Source organism: Xenopus tropicalis, chromosome 7, assembly GCF_000004195.4.
Source record: "Xenopus tropicalis strain Nigerian chromosome 7, UCB_Xtro_10.0, whole genome shotgun sequence".
Classification (NCBI taxonomy): Eukaryota; Metazoa; Chordata; class Amphibia; order Anura; family Pipidae; genus Xenopus; species Xenopus tropicalis.
Window position 1 is genome coordinate 43,665,762 of NC_030683.2, and position 23,167 is coordinate 43,688,928.

At 38.0% G+C, this 23,167-nt stretch overlaps 1 protein-coding gene across 3 annotated transcripts in view; it reads right to left on the reverse strand.

Moving 5' to 3' along the window:
• Window positions 1–23,167, reverse strand: part of nfkb2 (nuclear factor of kappa light polypeptide gene enhancer in B-cells 2) — a 32,414-nt gene that overhangs the window by 3,525 nt on the left and 5,722 nt on the right. For all 3 annotated transcript variants that reach the window (XM_012966427.3, XM_012966426.3, NM_001005032.1), the window contains 17 exon segments: window positions 21,500–21,584; window positions 21,199–21,239; window positions 18,754–18,852; window positions 17,521–17,672; window positions 16,259–16,368; window positions 15,226–15,384; window positions 10,390–10,494; window positions 9,415–9,500; window positions 8,732–8,870; window positions 8,182–8,304; window positions 7,495–7,740; window positions 5,738–5,879; window positions 4,787–4,901; window positions 3,412–3,619; window positions 2,823–2,992; window positions 2,585–2,687; window positions 1,678–1,949 (listed from right to left, as the gene is read on the reverse strand). In XM_012966427.3, coding sequence (XP_012821881.1) covers window positions 1,678–1,949; window positions 2,585–2,687; window positions 2,823–2,992; window positions 3,412–3,619; window positions 4,787–4,901; window positions 5,738–5,879; window positions 7,495–7,740; window positions 8,182–8,304; window positions 8,732–8,870; window positions 9,415–9,500; window positions 10,390–10,494; window positions 15,226–15,384; window positions 16,259–16,368; window positions 17,521–17,672; window positions 18,754–18,852; window positions 21,199–21,239; window positions 21,500–21,503 — 2,274 coding nt within the window. In that variant the 5' untranslated portion in view covers window positions 21,504–21,584.

Below are 23,167 nucleotides of genomic sequence, written 5' to 3' on the forward strand. Positions count from 1 at the left end.
ATATTAATTTATGCCATTGAGAAATAAAAGCAGCAACTCATTAGTTACATTTTCAAAATCAATTTGTAGGGTTCAAGTTTGGAGATTCTTTATTTTGAAAAGTTTTGATTTCATTTTGCTGAGCTAACAGAAAGGTTTTACACACTTAACAGACAGGGCTTATGGGTGTAGGAGGAAGCTAGAGGGCAGTATATATTTTGGCCAATATACAAGATAATATGGCAGCAAATATACATATAATATAGTATGCCACTAAAGAGGTTGCATGCAACGTTAAGTATGTTTTTTATCCTATAAGTAGTGATGCATTCATACTGCATTCTAAACCAAGGCTGCCATACCTGACCTCTGCTATAAACCAGGGCCCCATCTGACAAAGGTTAAAGAAGACATATAGCATAACTGAAAACCTCTCTAATCTTGTAGGCAACAATAAATAATAAATGGTGCTGATTTCACTCTGGGCTGTCTGGTCTCTTTAAAAATGGCCCCTTTTTTGGAGCTTCCTGTAAATCTGCTACAGACCCTGTCCCTGTTTCAGATAAGGGGTAGGTGTGTTCTAACAGTCCCTGCCAGAAGCACAGTAGGAGGGGGATAGCCAATCACAGCCCTGCAGTCACACGCAAGGACAGGCTTCAGTTCCCTATCAGGTCAGCCTAGCTGCTGATTGGTTCATGAGTGCCGCCGGCTCCCCTGTACAGCCTGGGAAGTGAAGCAAGAAGTGAAACAGATGGGTGGGACTATTTAGGATTATGCAGAAATGTTTAAATCAGCTCAAAACTTATCTTTTCTAAGAACATTCTTTCTATAGATAGAGGAGTTTAATGCACTGGCACATGGTTTTTTACACAATATGTCTCCTTTAAAGGAACAGTAACACCAAAAAATGAAAGTGTATAAAAGTAACTTAAATATAATGTGCTGCTGCCCTGCACTGGTAAAAGTTGTGTGTTTACTTCAGAAAGTCTACTATAATTTATATAAATAAGCTGCTATGTAGCCATGGGGGCAGCCATTCAAAGGAGAAAAGGCACAGGCACATAGCAGATAACAGATAAAACACTATTGTATTCTACAGAACTTGTCTGTTATCTGCTATGTAACCTGTGCCTTTTCTCCTTTTTTCCAGCTTGAATGGCTGCCCCCGTGGCTACACAGCAGCTTATTATATAAATTATAGTAGGGTTACTGTAGCAAACACACCAGTTTTACCAGTGCAGGGCAACAGTGCATTATATTTTTATTACTTTAAAGCTCTTTCATTTTTTGGTGTTACTGTTCCTTTAAGTTTTAGGCCTAAAAGTGAATAATAGTTTTACTGATCTAACTGGAAAAACTGCACTGCATCTAGTTTTTTATTAATTGTGTATGTATGTGTGCAGATCCATCCTTATTAAAATATCAGACAAACTTGGGGAACCTCAGAGAAACTACCCATGCAAGCCAGGGACACTTTTTCTAGCCTTTTTGTGACCAAGACTTTTAGCCAAATGATACAATCCCAGCTGGTCATCTTGGGTACGCTGTAGCTTTTATTAAAGCAGTTGTTCTTCATATTACCCCATATGTACTAACTCATCTCACCAGACTTTCAACTATAAACCATGTCAAAATATTACACAGAGTCTGGAAGGAAGCTTGCACCAGTGCTTACACAGATAATGGCAAATATCTCACCTTCTGGCTTTTTGTTAAGTCTAGAGCAGTGTGACCCGGGTATCGTCTCTTCACTGCACAGTGTGGTCTGATACCCCTTTGTTCCTTACTGTGCATCTCCTCTGCACTGTGCTCACAATCTGAGTCCACAGCTGTGCTGCTGTCTGTATCAGAGCCCCCGTGGTGGTCAGAATCTGTGTCCATTTGCACATCAGAGTCACTCTCGGAAGTATCACTGTTACAGGATGGTAACTTATTTACAGGTTCGTCATTCTCTGAAAGAACATTGGCTCCTGCGCAGCGAGAAGAAAATATGTAGCATTCAGGCGCAATATTGATTGTACTGAAGCATTTTGGAAGGGATTGTGGGTTAATGTGACTGTAACAAATTTCATAACCAGTATGGCAAATGGGCAGCACAGCACATATTTCAGAGAATATCCCTTATAAATAATTGACAACTTTGTATCCTATTTCCATAGTGTCACATCAAAAATTCACCTTTATTATCTGATCTCCAACAGACAAAATTAAGAAAATGTAATCAATTTAAAGGAGAACTATACCCCCGAGCTATAAAAGCTCCCTTAATTAGCACTGCCTTGACCCCCCTCACCTCTCCCTTATCGCATAGTTTCTAACTGTCTCTATCACTAACCCCAACCTAAAAGAGCAGAGTAGAGCAGCTGCGTACCTGGCTGACATCTTCCCTGCAAGTGACCAGTCTTCGGGTCTCTGCCGATGCGACCTCTGCTTGCGCATGCGCAGTTGGTAGTAGCAGGAAATCTGCTTCAACCGTGTCGGCGGTGAGACCTGAAGACTGTTCAGTTGCGGGGAAGATGTCTGGCAAGTACGCAGCTGCGCTACTCTTCTCTTTTAGTTTGGGGTTAGCCTATACTTTAGTATATACTTCAGTTTTCTTAGTTACCTTCATTGACAAGCATCTTGGTAAGCATTGGAGAGCCACGACTGGCAGCAAGGTGCAGGGGTGTGTTTCCTCCATATGTCTTTGCATTGATATCAGCATGCGACTGAGGAAAAAAGCATCATAGTATGTGTAAAGCTTGGCACAAGTAACATGGCCCTGTCTTTTACTGGCTATAAGTACAGTGCCCTGTGTACATACTTCTATATGTTAACATGTGATTGTTTTGGGGTGTCCTTACCTTCTTCACCAAAAATATAGCCATATTTAGGTTGTCCATTTCAACAGCAATATGAAGAGGGGATTTTCCACTCTTCCTCTCTGGAGAATTGACATTTGCTCCCGCTTTTACCAACAGCTCTAAACATTTCTCATTTTTCATTTTAACTGACCAGTGAACTGGACATAAACCTGTGTGGAGACATCTGTGATTAATATGAAATACTCAATGCACCTATTGCCTTTATATTGTGTATACTGTATTTTTTTTAATCTACATATTTCAACATTGTGTAACCCTTTCATTGTCTCCTATCATGTCTAATAGTACAGTGTAGAAAGCTTTGGTCCAGTGAGTGCTCAGAATAGTTCTTGTAGTGCTGGAATGTATGTACTGCTGAATTGTATGTACTGCCTCCATGTCTGTGTAGGTTTTCTCCCACACTCATTGGAGCACAGACACCAGGATAAATAAGTGCTACATGGCATGTATGTGCTATATAATAAAGCAACATTTTTAGGCCAAAAGCACTAAATGCAACACTGTGCAGTCAAGCTATTTCTATGGTCGGAGCACAGAATATCAATAAAACCAAACATGTCATTCTCACCGTGGTAATCTGGCATGTTCAGGAGATCCTTTTGGCCTACAGATGGATATTTCAACAGGACACTAAGCATCTTGTCATCCTCAGCCTGAACAGCCAAGTGCAAAACTGAGTTTCCATATCGGTCAAGGATGGTGGGATCTGCCCCTGCTTTCAGAAGAAAAGCCACCACACTATATTGTTTGGTGATTACCCCAAGGTGCAGAGGAGTCTAAGTAAAAGATGGTGAAGAAGAACATATGGATGGAATAAGACAATGACTATTGGCAACAGTATAAAGAAATAATAGAACTCAAAGTCTAAAGCAGTTGGGTTTAGAAGAAATTTAGGAATACATGCCACACATTACAGTGAAATATAATGAGGCTATGAACATCACTTCACTTCTAAACAGCCCAGTTAACTAAAAGACACCCATATATCTGTATAAATCCAGAAAAGTACTGTCATAACATAATATTCATATTAAGGACCAATTTGTTTTTCAGAGGCTTAAATTATGGTTCCCAAACTGGGGGCTGCAAACAAAGGGACCCAAAGCAGTGGATGGGGCATTCAGTCGAAAGGGCAATAAGTATCCTAACCCAACTTGACAAAGTGAATATGAATGACCACATTAATTCATATAGTATAAGAAAACCTTTGCATGAAGATATAGCCGACCTTTGCTTGATTATCACCACTCATTTGCATCCAATTGGGAAACCATGTTTTCAAGTTCATCCAGTAATAAAAACAAATTTCTAGAATTTTACCTTAAGGTAATGTTGTGTAAACAAAATGCATTCTAAATCCACCAGCACAATTTACCATGTTTTGTTTTATCCATGATGCACTCAACTTTTAAGCCTGTTAAGGCCATTTTAATCATTGGTGCTAAATTAAATATCAAAATACTAGAAATAATCACACTAAACTTAAAAAGATCAGTCTATGCCATACTGTAAAGCACAGGTTCCAAAACGGAGACACACTTAGGGTGAAGACACACAGGGCTACTAGTAGCAGCTACTTGTCATGGCTACTAAAACAGACAATTGTCTATGGCAAGGTATTTTCTATTTAGTAGCCATGACAAGTAGCTGCTGCTAAGTAGCTCAGTGTGTCTTCACCCTTAGGTGGCCATAAGGATAGACCACCTAGATGTGCCTAAAATGTTGCCTGCAGTCTTTTGTGAGAGTTGCTCTATAATAAATGTTTATATTATAATCCAAGAATTAAGTGTAAAGGGTATGCTGTTATTGCAGGACTGACGCAGGTTCTCGTACACAAACAAATCAGCAATACATTTTATTACAGTACTGAACACAAACACAGTTTTTGGCTGCTATTCTACTTAGCGTATGGGTGAGGCATTCAAGTACAGGCAGATCAGTACCTGTTGAAGGTGATTACTCATGTTAAGAATCTGTTGATTTGGGATGCTTATAATGACTTGCACCAGTTGCTCAATGACTGAAGGCTGCCCATGAATGACTGCAAGATGTAGTGGCCTGAAGATGAAAAGAAATGCATTAGACATTAGGAGACACACTGTGTGAAAACAAGAAGGTGCCAGTTCATTATACTTCTCCAGATACTGAAGGAATGAGCTTAAAAAAGTTTCAGGCTGATTTATTAAAAAAAAAATTCTGCAAAATCCCTGTTCCACTTCCTGCAGCCTCCTTTCCCAAGCTGTGCAGGGGGGCATGTAGCACTCACCACTCTGCACTGTAAGTTAGGAATCAGCAGCTAGGTTGATCTGATAGGGAACTGAAATCTATCTTTGATTGGCTATCCCCTTCCTACTGCAAAACCAAAAATAAAGGCACAAAATGACCAACAGTGCACCAGCCCCAGAGCCTCAGCATGGGGTACATAAAGCAGAAAACAGCCATGACTAAGTGCCCCTAGGGCATGAAACACATATGGTTTTTGGAGATGTTTTAATGTAACTTTGAATAAAGTCTTTTTTACACACAGTGATTGCTGTTGAATCACACGCAGGGAAGATTTATTAGGGAGATCCAATAAAGTGTTTTTTGTTTTAAAAAATAATCTTAATATTTAATCCAAAGTGAAACCAGTGCCATTTATTTTTTCATTACTGCCTACAAAATTAGAGGGATTTGTTGTTATTCTGTATGTCTCAAGAAAGTAGTCTTTCAAGCTCTAGACTATAAGCTCACATAATCATTTTTAGTGAACAGTGGTGAGCTGTCTCCAAACAGAAATATGGTTTCTTGTTTTATAGGAATACCCTGCTCAGAAGTTTCTGTGGAGATGGTTTCTTTGTTTGCAGCCCAAGTGGACTGTAGCAATGAAAAACATGAAAATAGCACTTTCTTACGTGTCTCCATTTTCATCTTGTGTCGCTATCAAATGCCTCTGTACAGCTAACAGCATGCGAGGGTCAGCGGTGATAGCGTAATCCAACAAAGCCCTGGAGGTGCGCTGAGTAAGGGAAAGCATCCTCATATTGCACAGGTTTGCTGCAAGTATAAGTTAAAGACAGATCAGATGGACCATAAAGAGCACAACTGGTGTGAAACTAGTAACATTTGCTACATGCCAAGCAGTTTTAAGGAGCAGTCTGCTAAGCAGAAACTCTTGTCTCCTGGGGCACTAGAAAAACAAAGCCTCAGACACATTTTATATACCATATGTTATTTCTTTTGTTAGATAAAAATCTGCTAGCCCATTGTAAAAAATATAAAACAGAAACAGCACTCACTTTAATTATTCAAAGGAATAATATAAAGAATTGCTGGACTTGACTAACAAAGGTCTGTGCCAATTTCTATTCTATATATTTTCATTGAATTGTATGGAAAAGTCTGGCCTGGTATCCAGGGGAACAGGAATACCACTGAAAATAAAAGGTGTGCAGGTAAGAATATATTCACAAATCACCTGGCAACGCTCTGCATTTGGAGAAGAATAGTGATTTCCCCTTTTTTTAGCATTTTTATTTACTTCTGTAATGGCTGCCAGAGGAAATGTGATACAGTCTGGAATCCATAAACATTAAATCAACATCAAAACAACCTTGGCTCCATAAGCAAGTTTAGAACAAATATGTAACAGCAGTGCCAAATGCTTCCTCTCCAATGGCCCTAGGTCCACCGCCTCTTCTACTTTCTCTGATTTTCTCTGATTTTTTCTGATTTTTTCTCTTGACTTTTTATTACAGAAAAATAAGACACCCTCATGATGACACAAATTATATGACATGGTAGGAAATGTTAAAATTGGAGAAAGACAACCACCACCTAAAAGACTTTGTTTCTAAAGAGTGAAAAAGCAGGTAAAGGATAGCAAGCACCGGGGCCATATATGGCACTGGAGACCCTTATACTTTTGTTTGCCTATGGCAGACAACACTACACTTTGCACAACCTACCTCCTGAGCGCAAGGGCTCCATGGATGGGCACAATTTTGCACCTCTTGGAGCTCCAGCACTTGCACCCATTAGAAATGGTAAATGAGCCCCAGTTATTTAAAATGCATGAACACATCACCAGTTCACAAGGCCATTTTTAAGATGCTAAGACTGAGGGTCTACTCTTGTAAGTTGGTTCATACAAATTCTAAATTCTATGTTAAATAGGAATTTCACCTTAAAATGGTTACAATATTGTTACAGTGGTTACAATATTACAATGTAGACTTTGACACTGTTAGATAATTTGCAGCAAATTTTCTGTTTTCTGTGGTTTTTGAAGTATTCTGCTTTTTTTTACTGCTTCCCTGTCAATTGCTGAGGTAAACAAAGTACAGCAATTAGCAACATTCTAAGGTTGGATTTTTAATGCTGTTACTTTACTTAGCTTTTATTCAGACCGTCTTCATTTAAGACCATGGTATTTAAACCACTCATCTGATTACCAGAGTAACTGCAAATGTCCGATTACCAGATTAACTGCAAACTAGAGAGCTGCATAAAAATATCAATACTGTTAGTAACCAACAAAACAAAAATAAACTAAATGAAAACCAACTGCAAACTGTCTTATCATCATACTAAAAATGCATTTTAAGCTTAAGTAACACATACATGCAAACATGTACACATATGTCCATATTCAGGTGTACAGTGTGCTTACCTTGATGCATAATCATTTGGCACTGGGTTTCTTTCTGTGCAGATGTAGATCTCGCTTGTTGGGAACATGCAGATGCCTCTTCCCCTTCTTTCTTGATGTTTATAGATGGCGCTTGGTTTTTCTCAGAAGAGTTTGCTGCTGAGCAATGTTTCATCATATGCCCACTGCTATGGTAGCCTCCTCCAGCTGGAGAGCTCATGTAGAATGCAGTCTGCATCCCTGGGTATGGGTAGTTTATATTGCTTCCTGGCGATTTTGGAAAGGAGACAATTAGGAAAATAAATTGTCAAAAAAGAATTAAAAGAATTGTTACTAAACAGTAGACATGACAAGGATTTTTGCTTGCCTTCTGTTCCTTATGTCTATTTTACTTCTTTTTTTGTTTTAAGTATTTTGATGCCTTACTTTATTGTTTTTTCCCTGTATCACTCAAGAATTCACCTGCATTATGCATTTGTCTAGTCAAAACCAACACACAGCCAATGAATCACTGGTCAGTGAGACATCACATCAGGATTTAGGGAGAAAATACTATAGTATAGTATTTCATATAAAATACTATATGAATTATACGTTTGACAATTCACTCCCCAGTTGCTGAGGCATTAGGTCTAGAAACGCTGTTGACTAAGATGGTGGCAAACAAAGGTAATTCTGCTATCTACAACTATGAGCAAAAAACCATACCTCCTCCTCCTTGGCCAAATGAAGAACCTCCTCCAGCACCACCCATAGGAGATCCACCACCAAAGAAATGGTTATTGAAAGTTGGGAGATCTTTCCTTCGCTTTCTGTCCACTTCTTCTTTATCTGGAAAATGCACCACATTAGGCCAGGACACAAGAACATATCTTGTATAACATATGCAAAGTCAAGGACAGGTACATAGCAAGACATTTCAGATCATTTCACTTAAATCACATTCTTATTTTCTAATAATGCCTGATTGTCCTCTGAGAATATTATATCAGTAAAATTAATTTAATATACTAACTGTATACCTTAGATTTGGGCTTTCTGTAAATTCCACTTAGTTAGAAACCCCTTATGGGCAGAGTAGGTGGGTCACCTTTTTAGAATTAACTTACCAGTCAGCTGAGGAAGTGTAAAAAGGGGTGGTTTGTGATGTATTAGGGTGGGGTTATGACAAAAGAGTTGGGGCTATGATATCAGGGGCCAAAGGGGTATGCCATGGGGATATGTTCAGTATTACAAATTTAACAATAAAGCACTCTACCTTGCTCCAGGGGATAGTAGGTGAACTGTTTGGAATCACTGACATCACCTCCCTTTTTGCGTTTCAGCTGTAAAAACACTGTAACTGGGCGGTCAATCTTCTGTGTGTGGTATGGTGGGGTCCGGAAAACAATTGCATACTAGAGCAGTAAAGGAAACAAAATGACTGATTAATATAAAGGACTGTTTAGCAGCAATATAATTCTCCCTACCTTATGCACTACACATTTTATAACAACCACCACAGTTGATTATTTAGCTCAAATATGGTTTAAAATCTTTCCTCTCTAATAAAAACAAACTCTGCTGATAACACCAAACTATGAAAGTCCAATCACCATGTTTTTTGCCAGAAATCCAGCAACATTGTGCTTGGTAGAGAGAGGTTGTAACCCAATTGCGTCTGATTTGTTAATATTAATGCAACTGCAATTACATTTCATCACAAATCGGACGCAATTGTGTGGAAGTCCACCTTCAGGAGACAATGGGGATTACTTCAAAAGTTTACATACCTATAGGGCAAGCATATGAGTTTTCAATTGAGCTGAGAGTTTATCACATTTTAGTCGATGTAAATTAAACTAATGTCACAAAGTAATACATAGCACCACAGCTTGCTGAATTTGCATGGCTTCCCTCATAAATATTACAGTACAGTCAGGGCCAGCTTTAGCACAATACCTGCTTATGAACATCTGTTGGAGCAAAATCCCCAAAAGATTGCCATCCATTTTCATCATCTTCATAAAACCGCACTTCTATGTCATCTGCAAATATTAAAAGAATATTCACCTTTATAATTGTGCATAAAGCTGTGCTTTTCTAACTCACAGCTAGGGTCAGTAATTCAGATGGTAGTCTTCTGCATACATATGTGGAGGCAGCAAAGTGTTTAGTTCAGTATGTACTATGACAGCACTATATACTCAAACTATATGGCTCCATTGCCATTGTCAGTTTTTGTTTCATTACTGGAAATAAAACTGCACAATGTGTAGTGGGAACCACGATTCTATGCCCTACCAATGCCTTGAAATCAGCTGTTATATATACTGGGCTTCTGACCTGCAATTGTAAATGAACCCACTTGGCTTGTGGTGAAAGATAGTACTCATTACCACCTCTAGGACACTTTCACCAACCTGTTTCAATTTTAACTGAATGGTTCATTTTTTATCATCATTAAATGTAGTTAATGTAGTATCTGTGAATGTGGCACTGGAGTCCTTTCGGATGTAATATTTTGGGCATCCACCAGTGTGGTAGCACAAACCATCTGCAATCTTCTGCAAATTAATGCATGTAATATAAATAATTACCCTGTCCTATCCTGTCCTTTTGTCCAAACTGGGGAAGGGGTTAAACTGATTCACATAACTGAACCCATGTGCATGTCTGAGATATGATGAGTTCCAATGTGCTTTGCTTCTAAATATATATAAATGGCTAAACAATTATGAATTTATTTACATTTTTATACATTTCAAGAAGCATTGAGAACAATTCTAAATATTATTAAAAAAAATGTAATCTGTGAATAAAACAAAAAAGTGTGTGTGCCACTTTAGCCCAGCTTCCACATCACAGAGCATTGTGTGGGTTCTTTAAAAACCAACATTGTAAAGAATGATTATAGGGCTGTAGCGTACTATTTACCTTTTTGGACCTTATCACACAGCAAATACACTTCATCGCCTCCTTTAACTGAGCCAGCAGTTTTGTCCATTCGAGAAATGCGCAAGTTTGATGCCCCTGGAGATTCTGGAAAGAAAAACAAAATAATAAATATCCTGGATGCAGAAAGGCCTGCAAAGGCCTTCTAATCTATGTAGCAAATATATTATGCACTGGGTGATACCATTACATTGCACAAGGCTGCTCTATATGAGGACAAGTATCCACTAAACTAGATATTTCAGGGAATAATATATTCAAGCTTGTGTTACTTATTATTTTTGTGTATACTTACTAATAGATTTTGAACTGAGAATTTACCTTAACAAATCACAAATTTAGATTCAATGCTGCAGTTCCAAACACCACCACAAGGTGCCAATACATTCATTCCAAAATTATTTCTCAATGTTACAGGCAATCCTTTAGAAATAAAAAATAACAAAAAGTGGCATAAAGGTGATACCTTTATTGACTAACAAGCTTTCAGATTTTAGTTCCTTTTTCAAGCTAATTACAATGAAGCTGTGGTCCTCTGATATATACAATATTCAGCCCATAGATCAAGTGACAAGCAAAAAGGAATATCCATCTGTGTGCGAGGCGTAACAATACACTTTCTACTTAGCAGCAGTACTTATTTTATTTTAAATATTTGTTTTCATAGAAATCCTATAAGCTGCTATCAAACCAAAAGGAAAACATAAATTATTTTGCAGTTGTAGAGATTGTGAGCCTATAACTGCGTTGTCTAGCTAGCTTGACAAGTGGTGTAACATAAGAAAAGCACACCATATCACCTGCAACCCCCCTCCCATTTACATCATTACATTTATACTGCCGTGTGTTGTGGGGTATTATAAATGAAATGTATAAATATAAATGTCCTTAGTGCAGACATGATGCCATCAGCAGATTAGTTTTGCCCTCACTTGGGTTCATTAATTTCTGATGAGCAAATATGAAGCTAATAGCACAAAGGAATTTTACTTTACATACACACCAAACATTTACAGAGTATCAATTCATTGTGAATATAAGTGCTAGGATAGTACTAGCCAATATTCCTGCCTGACTCCTGATTAAAGGACAAGTCAACCAAAAATATATTTTTTGCCTAATAAAAGAAAACATAATTCTAAGCAACTTTGCAATATACATTCATCACACATTTGCAATAGTTTTTGACTTATTTGTATATATAATAAATCAAAAGCAGTGTCTGCCTGTCCTTTTTTATTCTCTGCCCTGGTGGCTCTGGCGTTTGAAACAATGTAACACAAGTCAGCAGACTGACAGACCTGTCTTGCTGGAGGAGACTGATCTTTGCAACATTGTTTAAAAAGTTACAACCAGGAGTTAAGCAAATGCTGCTTTTTAAATCAATTACATTTACAAATAACTTTTAAAGTACTAATAACTTTCAATAAAGTCATAGAGGAAAGTTACTTGGAATTATGTTTTTTTTTACTAAGCAGAAAAAATATTTTTGGGGTTGGCATGTCCTTTGATATAATCTCTAAATCTCTGTGTACAACCCTGCACTACATAAAGATATACAGACTGTTTGGGTTTAAGAAATCTAAAAACTGAATGTGGTTGCTATTTCCTGTGGTATGTGGGTGTTTGTTAAAACTCAGGTACCTAAGAATCTTCCTTAGGAAACTCCTTAAACATTACAAGGCAACGAACAGTAAAGCAATGTATTAGCCCCCCCTTATTTACAAAGCTCCAACCTAGGCTGCAGGAAATAACACTCTAGGTATAATAGTAATGGCCAAAAGTAAACCACCTTTAAGCAGTTTTTAAAATATGCACCATGCACTGAACTACATAATGTAATAACAGTCAAAGCATATTAAACTGCAAAATGCACATTATCGTTCTTATTTATGCAAATATTTTTCTGATTACAAATTAAATTATATTTTCCCCAAATGCTTTTGTGCATTAAGATGAACCAGGACATACTCACTGGCTGTTGGTGTCCCAGGATTACAGAGGACATAGTGAAAGCTCAGTTTCAACAAATACACATTTATATAAGCACATAAATTGGGGGCATGGCTGGCCCTAAAAAGATTTTGCTATGCGGTTCAGTAATTTCCAATTGCTAATCAGCTTGTAAAAAGGTGAAATATCAATAGTTAACACATTAGTTTTCATATAAGGTGGCAGCAACCTCTAATTCTGGCCCTGTAGGGAATTCCCCTAGAAAATTTCCAGAGCGGTATGTTTCAGCCCTGAAAACCTGTACAACGGGGGTGGGAAGAGTCTCTTTGGCCTCATGAACATCTGCTAATGGTGAAAACCTTTTAAGCAGGTGCTTCCTCAGTCCAGGCTGGAGAAGCTGTCCATGGTAGGTGCTACTTAGGGTTATGCTCTAATAAAGTGATCCCCAACCAGCGGTTTGTGAGCAACATGTTGCTCCCCAACCCCTTGGATGTTGTTCCCATGGCAATTGCTCATTTTTGAATTCCTGGCTTGGGGGCAAATTTTGGTTGCATAAAAACCAAGTATTATGCCAAACAGAGCCTTCTGTAGGCTGCCAGTCAACATAGGGGCTACCAAATAGCCAATTATAGCTCTTATTGGCACCCCCAGGAACTTTTTTCATACTTGTGTTGCTCCCCAACACTTTTTCCATTTGAATGTAGCTCAGTGGTATAAAAGGTTGGGGATCCCTGCTCTAACAGCACACCTCGGAGGGTAGAGGCAGATTGGTTATCAAGCAATGGCAGATTATGGCCTAACAAGAATTTTAGTGCATGGGATTGAATCCTGAAGACAACTTGGCAGTTAGGGATATTACTGTTGACGTGTAGGTTAGTGGGAACCTGCGGGGAATAACTAGTGAGGGCACTTTGAAAAAGTCGTGCACTGCAGTGCTGGACAAAATGGAGAGATGGGGGAATAACACTTGTCAGGTATCCTGCAACATAACAGTTAATGGGACTCTGTCCATGTACTATTCAGGGTACAGAGGTGCACTGGAGGGTCCATGTTAATTAAGAGGATGCAAGTGTCCAAATGTCAGATGTAGAGGTGTTTGTGAAGTTTATTTTTAAGGCTTGCCAGCGTTGAGAGGCTATACTACTGTTCAGCCCTGTGATATATTGTGACAAATAAAAGTTCTACATTGGTTTAAGGTGTCTTTGTGTGTCATGTGTGCTTAACAGAGTAAACGCTTGTTGCAGCAATTTTCCTACCACAGGTGGCCCCATTAAAAGCTCTTAGGCTAATGCCACACACAGAATCTGCCGCCTGTATCAAGATTTTAGGTGAATAGGACAGTTTGTACGCTGGGCAGCAAATCAGGGATATCTAACCTGTAGCCAACAATTATCCCACTCTTCTGTAGACAGTAATTTGCTTGTAGCTGCAATTTGGAAGTTGTGGCCCCTGGGCAAATGTCCTTTCTGCCTTGCTGCTGCGGATTAGGGAATTAAAGGACATGTCAACCCGTAAAAAAATTTTTTGCCCAATTAAAGAAAACATCATTCTAAGCAACTTTGCAAAATACATTCATTACAAATGTGTAATGTTTAAGTTATTGGTATATATAATTGCAATTAGTGTTTGTCTGTCCTTTTCTATTCTCTGCCCTGGCTCAAACTTTTGAAACAATGTAACACAAGGCAGCAGACTGACAGACCTGACCTCCTGGAAGAGACTGACCTTTGCAACATTGTCATAACCAGGAGTTAAGCAAATGTGGTGTTCCATTGGAATTACATTTACAAATAACTTTTGAAACACAAAAAATTTTCAATACCTTTATATTGGAAAGTTGCTTACAATTATGTTTTCCTTTATTGGGCAATAATAAAACATCCTTTAAGTGAATTAAATTTGTGCCTGCATTTGCAATATATATTTATGTGGGAAAACTGGGAATAAGGTGAACATAGTAATCATTTGATCAGAGATGAATGGAACAGGAAGCAATGTGTAATCTTTATTTAGTGGGTGGGGTAATCTATAACCACTTTGTGCATTTGAAGCCAAGATATCTTGGTTTTCCCCATATTATAATTCTTGTTTCCTTCTGACAGCAGTAATAACCCTGAGCGGCTGTGTTGCAATAGCTACTTTTTAGACATCATTGAGTTCAGAATTTTTGAACGCCTTGATTTTTTTCCATTCTGCTTTGTAAAAAAATGTACAAGAAATACAATGCAGAAATGCCTGAATAATGTTTTATGTAAGAAAATATAATAATAATTATTAAGAGCAATCAAAATAAAATAATTTTGGCCTCTATAAAGGTAGAGAGTGATCTGTCTTCATTGCTGAATAAAGTAAATGTTTTGTGGTGTTTCTGGGCAAATTCCTGTAAGCCAATTATGACATTACATTTTTTTTCCATACACACACACACCCATTTTTGCAAATAAATCAGATTGCTGCACTTTTGAAAAATGTTTATTTTAATGTTTGGAAACCGATTTATACCAGGGATTTTATATATAAATGTATATGGAATTTGTGCAGCCTGTGCTTTGCCACTTGTGCTCAATCCATTGCAAAGCTGCAAAGTGGGAAGCCAGGCATAACAGGGCCACTTACTACAAAATGCCAGGCAGCACAAAGCTTAGAGAGGACTCTCTGTACTGGAAATACAATACCCCATGCCCCTAGTAAAGTGACAGAAAAGTAAGTGCAGGGGGAAAAGGGGTGTAGGCATCGGGTCACTGCCTGAGGTGGAGTTAATCTTCATAACTCCACAGAATGCAGCCAGTGCTGTATCCATGGGAGGAGGCAACTATTAAATTCACTTGAAAAACATACAGGTTTTAACAAACACAGCTCACTTACTGCTGTCATGGATGGGATCGGAAATAACTGGTGGCAAGCCAAGGGTGTAGGCACCATTACTGTCGGGCAGGTAAGCTGTAAACCTGAGTCGCACAATGCTCAAATCGGTAACTTTCTTCAGCTCTTTAACTTCCTGCTCAATTCTTCGTTCTTCAGCTTCTGTGATAAAAAATTTTTTGAAGAGTTCAAACTATTTCTTTTTTGCCACATAAAGTATGCTGAAATGATGTGACATACTATTTTGAGATTGCCAGACAGTTTGTGTTATTAGAAAAGTTTTTGTGCAGGTCCTATTGTAAAAAAAAAAAAAAAAAATCATTTTCGTAAACGTTACTGCCTGTTTAAGGTCAGCACTAGAAAATATAATATGAAGCTTGCATAGGAGCTGATTTAGCAGCTTGTGTTTTAAATTTATTAAAATATAATGTACTGTTGCCCTGCACTGGTAACACTGGTTTCCTTCAGAAACTCTACTATAGTTTATATAAATACCCTGCTGCGTAGCCAAGGGGGAAGCCATTCAAGCTGGAGAAAAGGAGAAAATGCAAATGTTACATAGCAGATAACAGAAAAGTCCTGTAGAATACAATGGTGTTTTATTTGTTATACCCTATGTAACCTGTGCCTTTTCTCCCTTTTTCCAGCTTGATTGACTGCCTACATGGCTACAAAGTAGGGTATTTATTTAAACTATAGTAGGGTTTCTGAAGCAAGCATATAACCTTTACCAGTGCTGGGCAATAGTAAATTATATTGTAATTACCTTGATAACTTTTCATTTCTTGGTTATACTGTTTCTTTAAGAAACCCTTTTTTATGCCCCCTGCGGATGTCAATTGCCAGCACTGAGCTTTCCAGATAAATAATCTGTGCTTCTCAGTTTCTGAACTACATGACAGCTGATTGTGGGGCAGGACTGAAGTAAAATTGTTACAAATAAGCTGTTATTGTTTATTAGACTAGACACTACTGCTCTGTGGTTTAGAGAGACAGAATGTATCCACACCCCTGCTTCAGAGGCTGGAAACCATACCTGTGAGCAAGTTTCTTCCTGTGTGTCTTAAAATTTGTCGCTTCATCTTTTCTTTCAAGATCTCAGTCTGGCTCTTCTTGGTGACATGTACAATGCCCAAATTGTTAAATCTGGAGAAGACAGGGGTAACAAGAGTCAACTCATGCAGTGGTGCTTAAAGGGATACAGTCATGATTTTTATAGTGTACTTTCTATTTCTAAATTACACTGTTTACATAGCAAATAATGCATTCTACCATTTAAAATGTTATTCTTGAACCAACAAATTATTTTTTTAGTTGTAATATTGGTGTGTAGGCGCCATCTTCGTTTTCTTTTGATTTCTGTTATTGCAGTGTATTAAAGCAATAAAAAAAGCTTATATAAAAAAAAAGAATCTGAATGGTATTTCTAAATAATGGAAAAATAAATCCTGCTTAATTGCATGTTTATTCTCTTGCATCTTCTCTTCTGTTAATAACCCATTACTAGTTGATTAATACTTCTTCCATACTTCTTTCCTTGTGTGACATATATGTCATATAAGAAAAGTTCCCAAGTTAATTTCTCAGTTTTCTCCACAGTCAAAAGCTTGCCAGCACGGAGAACTCGGTTTTGGCCCTCTCCATGATGCGGCAAACAAAAAATTCCTCTGCTTCATACATGTGTGTAAAGACAGGACTGTAATACTCCTGTCAGTGCACACACACAGCCAATTTGAGCCAGAAAATGCACACGTGGGCAGATATAGAATTTTTAACTGCTCATTTAGGGATTTATTGATAACACTGTTTTAAGTTACTTCCTGTTAGGCACTAATTTCATTATCTTTTATTTGTTTTAGTAAACTATTGGCAACTATTCTATGAGATTAATGTATGATTTCTGGTGCCTTCGGCGTGAGTGGCAACTTTTAGGTACCAAAGTTTTTCTTCAATAAAAAAGCCCAGTTTATGAAAATTGCTGAGCTTTTTTGCCCCAAACCCAGTGTGTGAGAAAACTCACATGGTTTCCTTTATGACTGCGTAAGCCCAAAGGCTCAAGCAATCATAAATTAGGCCCTTTGTGTCTGGCATGAGGCATCTGATTAGAGAAAAATGTCTAGAGATTTAGGTAAACCCCTAAAGGGTCTGGGAAATCTGTCATTGAACAGTCCCTAGCAGAATACAATTCAGTGTGCCTTTCTGTGATTGTATACAGAATAACCATTAGCTCTACACTGTGGATTGGAAAAAAGATAATTGATAATGTCCTTTAAAGGGAATAAATTATATCATACGTACTGAGCTGTCATGTCTTCAGGTCCTACAGTTACTACACAATTTCCGGTTTCATTGGAATGTTTTCCCACAAGGCTGTGAGCATGAACACGTGGTGGGTCTATGTGTGTCACTAGATCCACTTCAATCCTAGCCATTCCAACATAATTGAATATCTAGAAGAAAAGCCAAAATACAGTATTACTGCTAAGATTTCTAACAGTAAGGGCTACCGTTGCACATTAATGAGGAAATCTACCACATTCTGAAAACCTCATTACCCTTAGCTTAATACAGTGCTTAAATACAGTAGCCCTGTGCAACAAATATTTTGAGCACCTGTCCTCTACTATTTTACATCTTTGATACTTGTCAACCATGTGATCAGTTGAGGGATGGTGCACTTGTGCAAGTAAATGTAATTAGGAACACGCAACTCACTCAAGTTTAAAGGAAAAGTAACACAAATTTTTCAAGTGAAAAATCTATTCTACCCTGCCCCAGAATAGATTTTTCACTTAAAAATTTTTAGTGTTACTTTTCCTTTAAACAGTCACAGAGGATGGGGGTCATTTAAAAAAAAAAAAACACTAGGCAAATTTGCACCTGGGCAATAACCCATGGCAAACAATCAGATTTTACTGATTTCATTGTTCTACCAGCAGCTGCTTGGAAAAATCTAATCGCTGATTAGTTGCTACAGGTTACTGCCCAGCATTAATAAATGAGTCCCAGTAGTGAATTCAATGTTTTGGAAGGGAAACTCTCTCTTTCAGGCAAGAGGGAAGTTCCCCTTCCCAGACATTGAAATCACTGTGTCACATCCGTGGTTAATAATAAAAGGCTAACAGCCACTTGAAAATTAGGTGACTTGCATGTTCCTCTTCCTAATTTAATGTTTACATTGATGTTTGTCAGGTGTTTAAGGAGCACTTGCACAACCAATATACCTGCAGGATAGATGTACATGAGTAGTAAGGACTAGGCACATGTGCAGATGACAAATTAGAAGGCAATCAGATAAACCAGAATATGGAAGTTAGGAAGTGAAAGGAGAAGGGGAGTGGGTCAAAAATTTAGCGTGATAGTGATGTTGTAAAACAGGAAAACGTTGTTTGCCTTAATACAAACTTACAAACAAATAAGATTCAGGCCATTGGTTTACAGCCAACTGATTTGTGGAGCGCATAGCCCATGAATCATAATTTCTGTAAAATAGTCACTGAAAGAAGAATCAGTCTTAAGCTTCTAACTTACTTTTACAGTAGGATATGTTTTCTTTCCTTTCTCGCTGGATGCTCCAGGCAGACCTCCGTGTGATGGCCCTTCACATACATAGCGAAAACGAAAGCCTCGCTGGCAAACAAAAAAACAAACACACTATTCAATGGGATTAGTTGTTTTAAAGGCAAAGACCTTTCATTTTTCAGTCACTAACATTTTAGAAAATTATCTATAAGGGCTCTGTCACACGGGGAGATTAGTCGCCCGCGGCAAAACTCCCTGTTCGCGGGCGACTAATCTCCCCGAGTTGCCTTCCCCTGCCATCCCACCGGCGAACATGTAATTCGCCGGCGGGATGGCAGACGAGGCGGCGCGATTTCGCTCAAATCGCCCCGCCACGTCTGCCATCCCACCGGAGACTTACATTGTCACCGATGGGATGGCAGGGGAAGGCAACTCGGGGAGATTAGTCGCCCGCGAACAGGGAGTTTTGCCGCGGGCGACTAATCTCCCCGTGTGCCAGAGCCCTAAAGGTACTTGCGACAACATGCACTCCTTGCACTTCCGTTAAGGTTCACTCAGTGCCACTGTCTGCCTCCTGTTCCAAACTTTGAGCAGTTGTGCTTAATTACGCAGGGGAACCCTGGAGCTACTGCAATCTCCAAAACAGAACTCCAGGGTTCCACAGAAGCCTGTGTCAACCACCACAGCACAGTTAAGCTGAGAGAATAGTAAGCACACGTCACTCTCATGCCAAACACCTGGAATTACGCCAACTGGACTTAGTAATGGAAATTTCTCAGCACAACTGTGTCCAATTTGGGTTTTGGAGCATACACTACTGAATTAATTTTGATGCATTGTGCACAACTTCCCCTGGTGACGCTGCAATTATGTTAAAAAAAAAACCTACATTGTGAGTAAAAACATGGCAGTTGCAGCTGAAATTGCACTTTTCACAATGTAAATAAACAACCTCTTAGGTGTATATGGATTTCTGTACTATGCAGCAGCATTACTTAAAGCTAGTAAAAAAACATGAAAAAAATTGAAACAAACCAATAGGATTAGTTTGCCATTAACATGAATTTATAGTAGCTTAGTTATCATCTAATACAAAGTAATGTGTTACTTTAACAGAAAAAGCAAATCAGTCAACAAAGAAGCACTATTTATTTAAAGAGACAGTAACATAAAAAAATTTAAGTGTAAAGTGAAAGTAATTATAATACAATGTACTGTTGCCCTTCACAGGTAAAACTGGTGTGCTTCAGAAAGACTATTATAGCTTATAAAAATAGGCTGCTGTGTAGCCATGGGGGCGGCCATTCAAAGAAAAGGATCAGGTTACATACCAGATAGCAGATAAGATATGTAAAATATAATGGTGTTCTACAGAACTTATCTGTTATCCACCATGTAACCTGTGCCATTTAGCCCTATTTCAATTGCCTCCATGGATTCACAAATAGTTTCAATCCAAATGGGTTTATAGACAAACATGAGGATTTTTCTTATTTTAGACATCCTATCATAGAATAATGGAGGACACCAGACACTGCAGGACTTTGCTGCAAATTAGTGCAAAATGGGCAGTGATTGTATTGTGCTTTTGCTTGGTATATGTATTTCCTTTAAAGCTACATTGTGGTGGAAGACCAACTGCTTGGTAGTTCCTGGGCCATGTATAAAATATAATTGGTCTTTGAAATGTTTTTTGGGGTTAGGCTCCTAACTGAGTGACCTGGAGCAGTAACCCCTCCCTTGGACTGCTTGGAACCAATGGGGTTAAGGGGGAGGTTGGATTTGGGTCTCTGAACAACTTAAATGTTGTTTGTTCAGATATTATGTTGTTCACTTGAAAAAGGGCTTTGCCCGAAACATGTATTGGAACATGTCAATAAACACTAATTTGCAGCAAAGTCCTGCAGTGTCAGGTGTCCTCTATTATTCTATATGATGTCTACGTTTAATTTGTGCTACAAAAGGTGCACAGGAGTGATAGCCTCTCTAAAGGAGTTAGCTGAACTGGAAGACTGCAAAAGGACTTTGATTTTTCCTATTTTCTTTTTACGTTGCTGCTGTTTATAGCATTAGGTGCAGTTACACTTCACCACTAAAGCTACTGAGACCGAGCTAAAATGGCAGCTGCTATGTTAAACAAACAGAGGGAGCTTCTAGGGCTATTTACGGTTACAGTTTATGGTAAAGCTTTCTACAAATTAAATATAGCGTTCTAGGTGGCACTGATGTGGCTAAACTATTGGCATTAAAATGCCAAAATGCCTTTCCTTCTCCTTTAAGGACTTAGTTTGGAAACAGGCATTTAAGTTTGAAAAAAAAAGATAACATAAGGAATAAGTAGAAGGACAATATATCAAGATCATAAATCAGAATCTGTCATGTAAATGGGATCATGCATCATATTACAGAAAAAGAGAAATAATGAACTTCAGGGAAAGAAGAAATCATACATACCTGCTTGGGTTGCTCAATAATAGAAAGAAATGCCACATTAGCTGTAAAAGGGGGAGGAGTAAAGTTACTGATTACGTAAATATTTCCAAACAAACCTGGTTCTAATAAAGAAGCTTTAAAGTAAAGACAGAATCATACTACAAAACAAAATGTGTAATTTGTATGTCTTTATTTCTTACCATAGCTGTTTTCTAAAAGTAATAATGAAAGGTTAAAGTGGTGCAGACTAATACAGTAGGTTTTACAATTGTGTTCCTATAACTTGTACTTTAATTGTACCTGTACTGGTTAGTGTACTTACCCATATCCTGCCCTAGAACTCTAGTGTCCAGCAATGATGAAGAATAGCCAATACCGTTACTCTCTTCAATACCATTACAGGAGTACTGTTTGGGGGGAAAAAATAGATAATTCTATCAATCTATACTACATAACTGGGGTGGAAATGTTCACTTTCTAGCCACCAGCTAATAAAAGAAGTAGATAAAATAATAAATAATAATAGTAGTAAATCTTAGCTACCTTAGGCTATGCACATCTAGATGTACAAAGATTTTTTAATTTTTTTTTCTTGTCCTTTGTCCATAGTGTAGAACAGGCAAATCTATAGTTTTGTTATTGCATCCTGTCAGAGTTGAGTAAAAATCACAAACACTAAACTATAATCAATAAAGCTATACGCTCATATTAGCTTACATACAAGAGGAGAGGCTGTCCTCAAAAATTCAACAAAGTATGGGCATCATGGATGGAACCCCCCCAAGACTCATAACTTTACCATAAGCTAGGGATGGGCCCATTCCCCAGTCTCTTCCCTAACCACCCCTCAGCCCAAATTTTAACACTCAAAGGAGGAATTTAATAAGGCCCTAACTTACTCACTCATGACCTATATGCCAAGAGGACACAAGGAAGAATGTTAACATTGTATATACATTGTGTATACAAACATTGTGTATACCAACAAAAATGACACTGTAATGTTTTTGTTTTCTCTGTTACTTTATTTAGTTAAATTTCTGTACAATAAGCATTAATGATATTGAAATCATTATACTGCAAAATATGTAAATTCAAACTTCAATAAAAGAATTGTTACACTGGGCAAATTCAGACAAAGAAAAGAAAACCTTGATCTCCTTTTGTATGACAGTGTGCTTGTGATTTTTTTTTTACCCATGTAGAGGGGAATACTTTGGGACACATTGATCAGACAGTAAAAATAGAGTTCATTGCATTTTACCAGAGGAGAGCTCATCAGCTCTCTATTCAATCTTAGGTGGTGTATTTTATAAAAGGGTGAAAGTAGCATTTATTCTGTTTTTCACCCACTTAGGCAAAGTTAAAGGATGCAATGCATATATAAGTGTGTGTGTTTGTGTGTGTACGGGTGTGTGTGTTTGTGTGTGTGTCTGGGTTTTACTTTATCACATAACAAAATTAGGGGAAATTGATTTAAAGGAGTTCTATTGGGACTTCAAAAACATACTTGTCTTGAGAAAGAATACCACCGCAGAACCAAAACTTTGGGTAAAAATATACTGTCCCATGAGTGCTCCTTAGCTTATTGTATGGACATACCTTTTTTATTCAAAGGAGCATCTTGGCTATCAATTTCGTTTGCACTGGAGTGCATCACACTGACCACACTGCTGTGTAGTCCATGAGCTACAGATACCAGTATAAGGGGGCTGGTTAGGGGACTGAGCATTAGTAAGGGCTAAAAATTTTTAAAGCGATACTATTTTTATAATAAACCATGTTTATTGGTCCTTTACTATTCTCTGCCTGGTGGCTCTGGAATTTGAAACAATGTAAGCGATTGACAGACCTGCCTTGCTGGATGAGCCTGGCACTTGCATCATTGTTTAAAAAGTAACACTCAGGAGTTCAGCAAATGCTGCTTTCAATAGCAATTACATTTACAAGTAACTTTTGATAATTTTTTTTATAATTTAAATTAAATTCA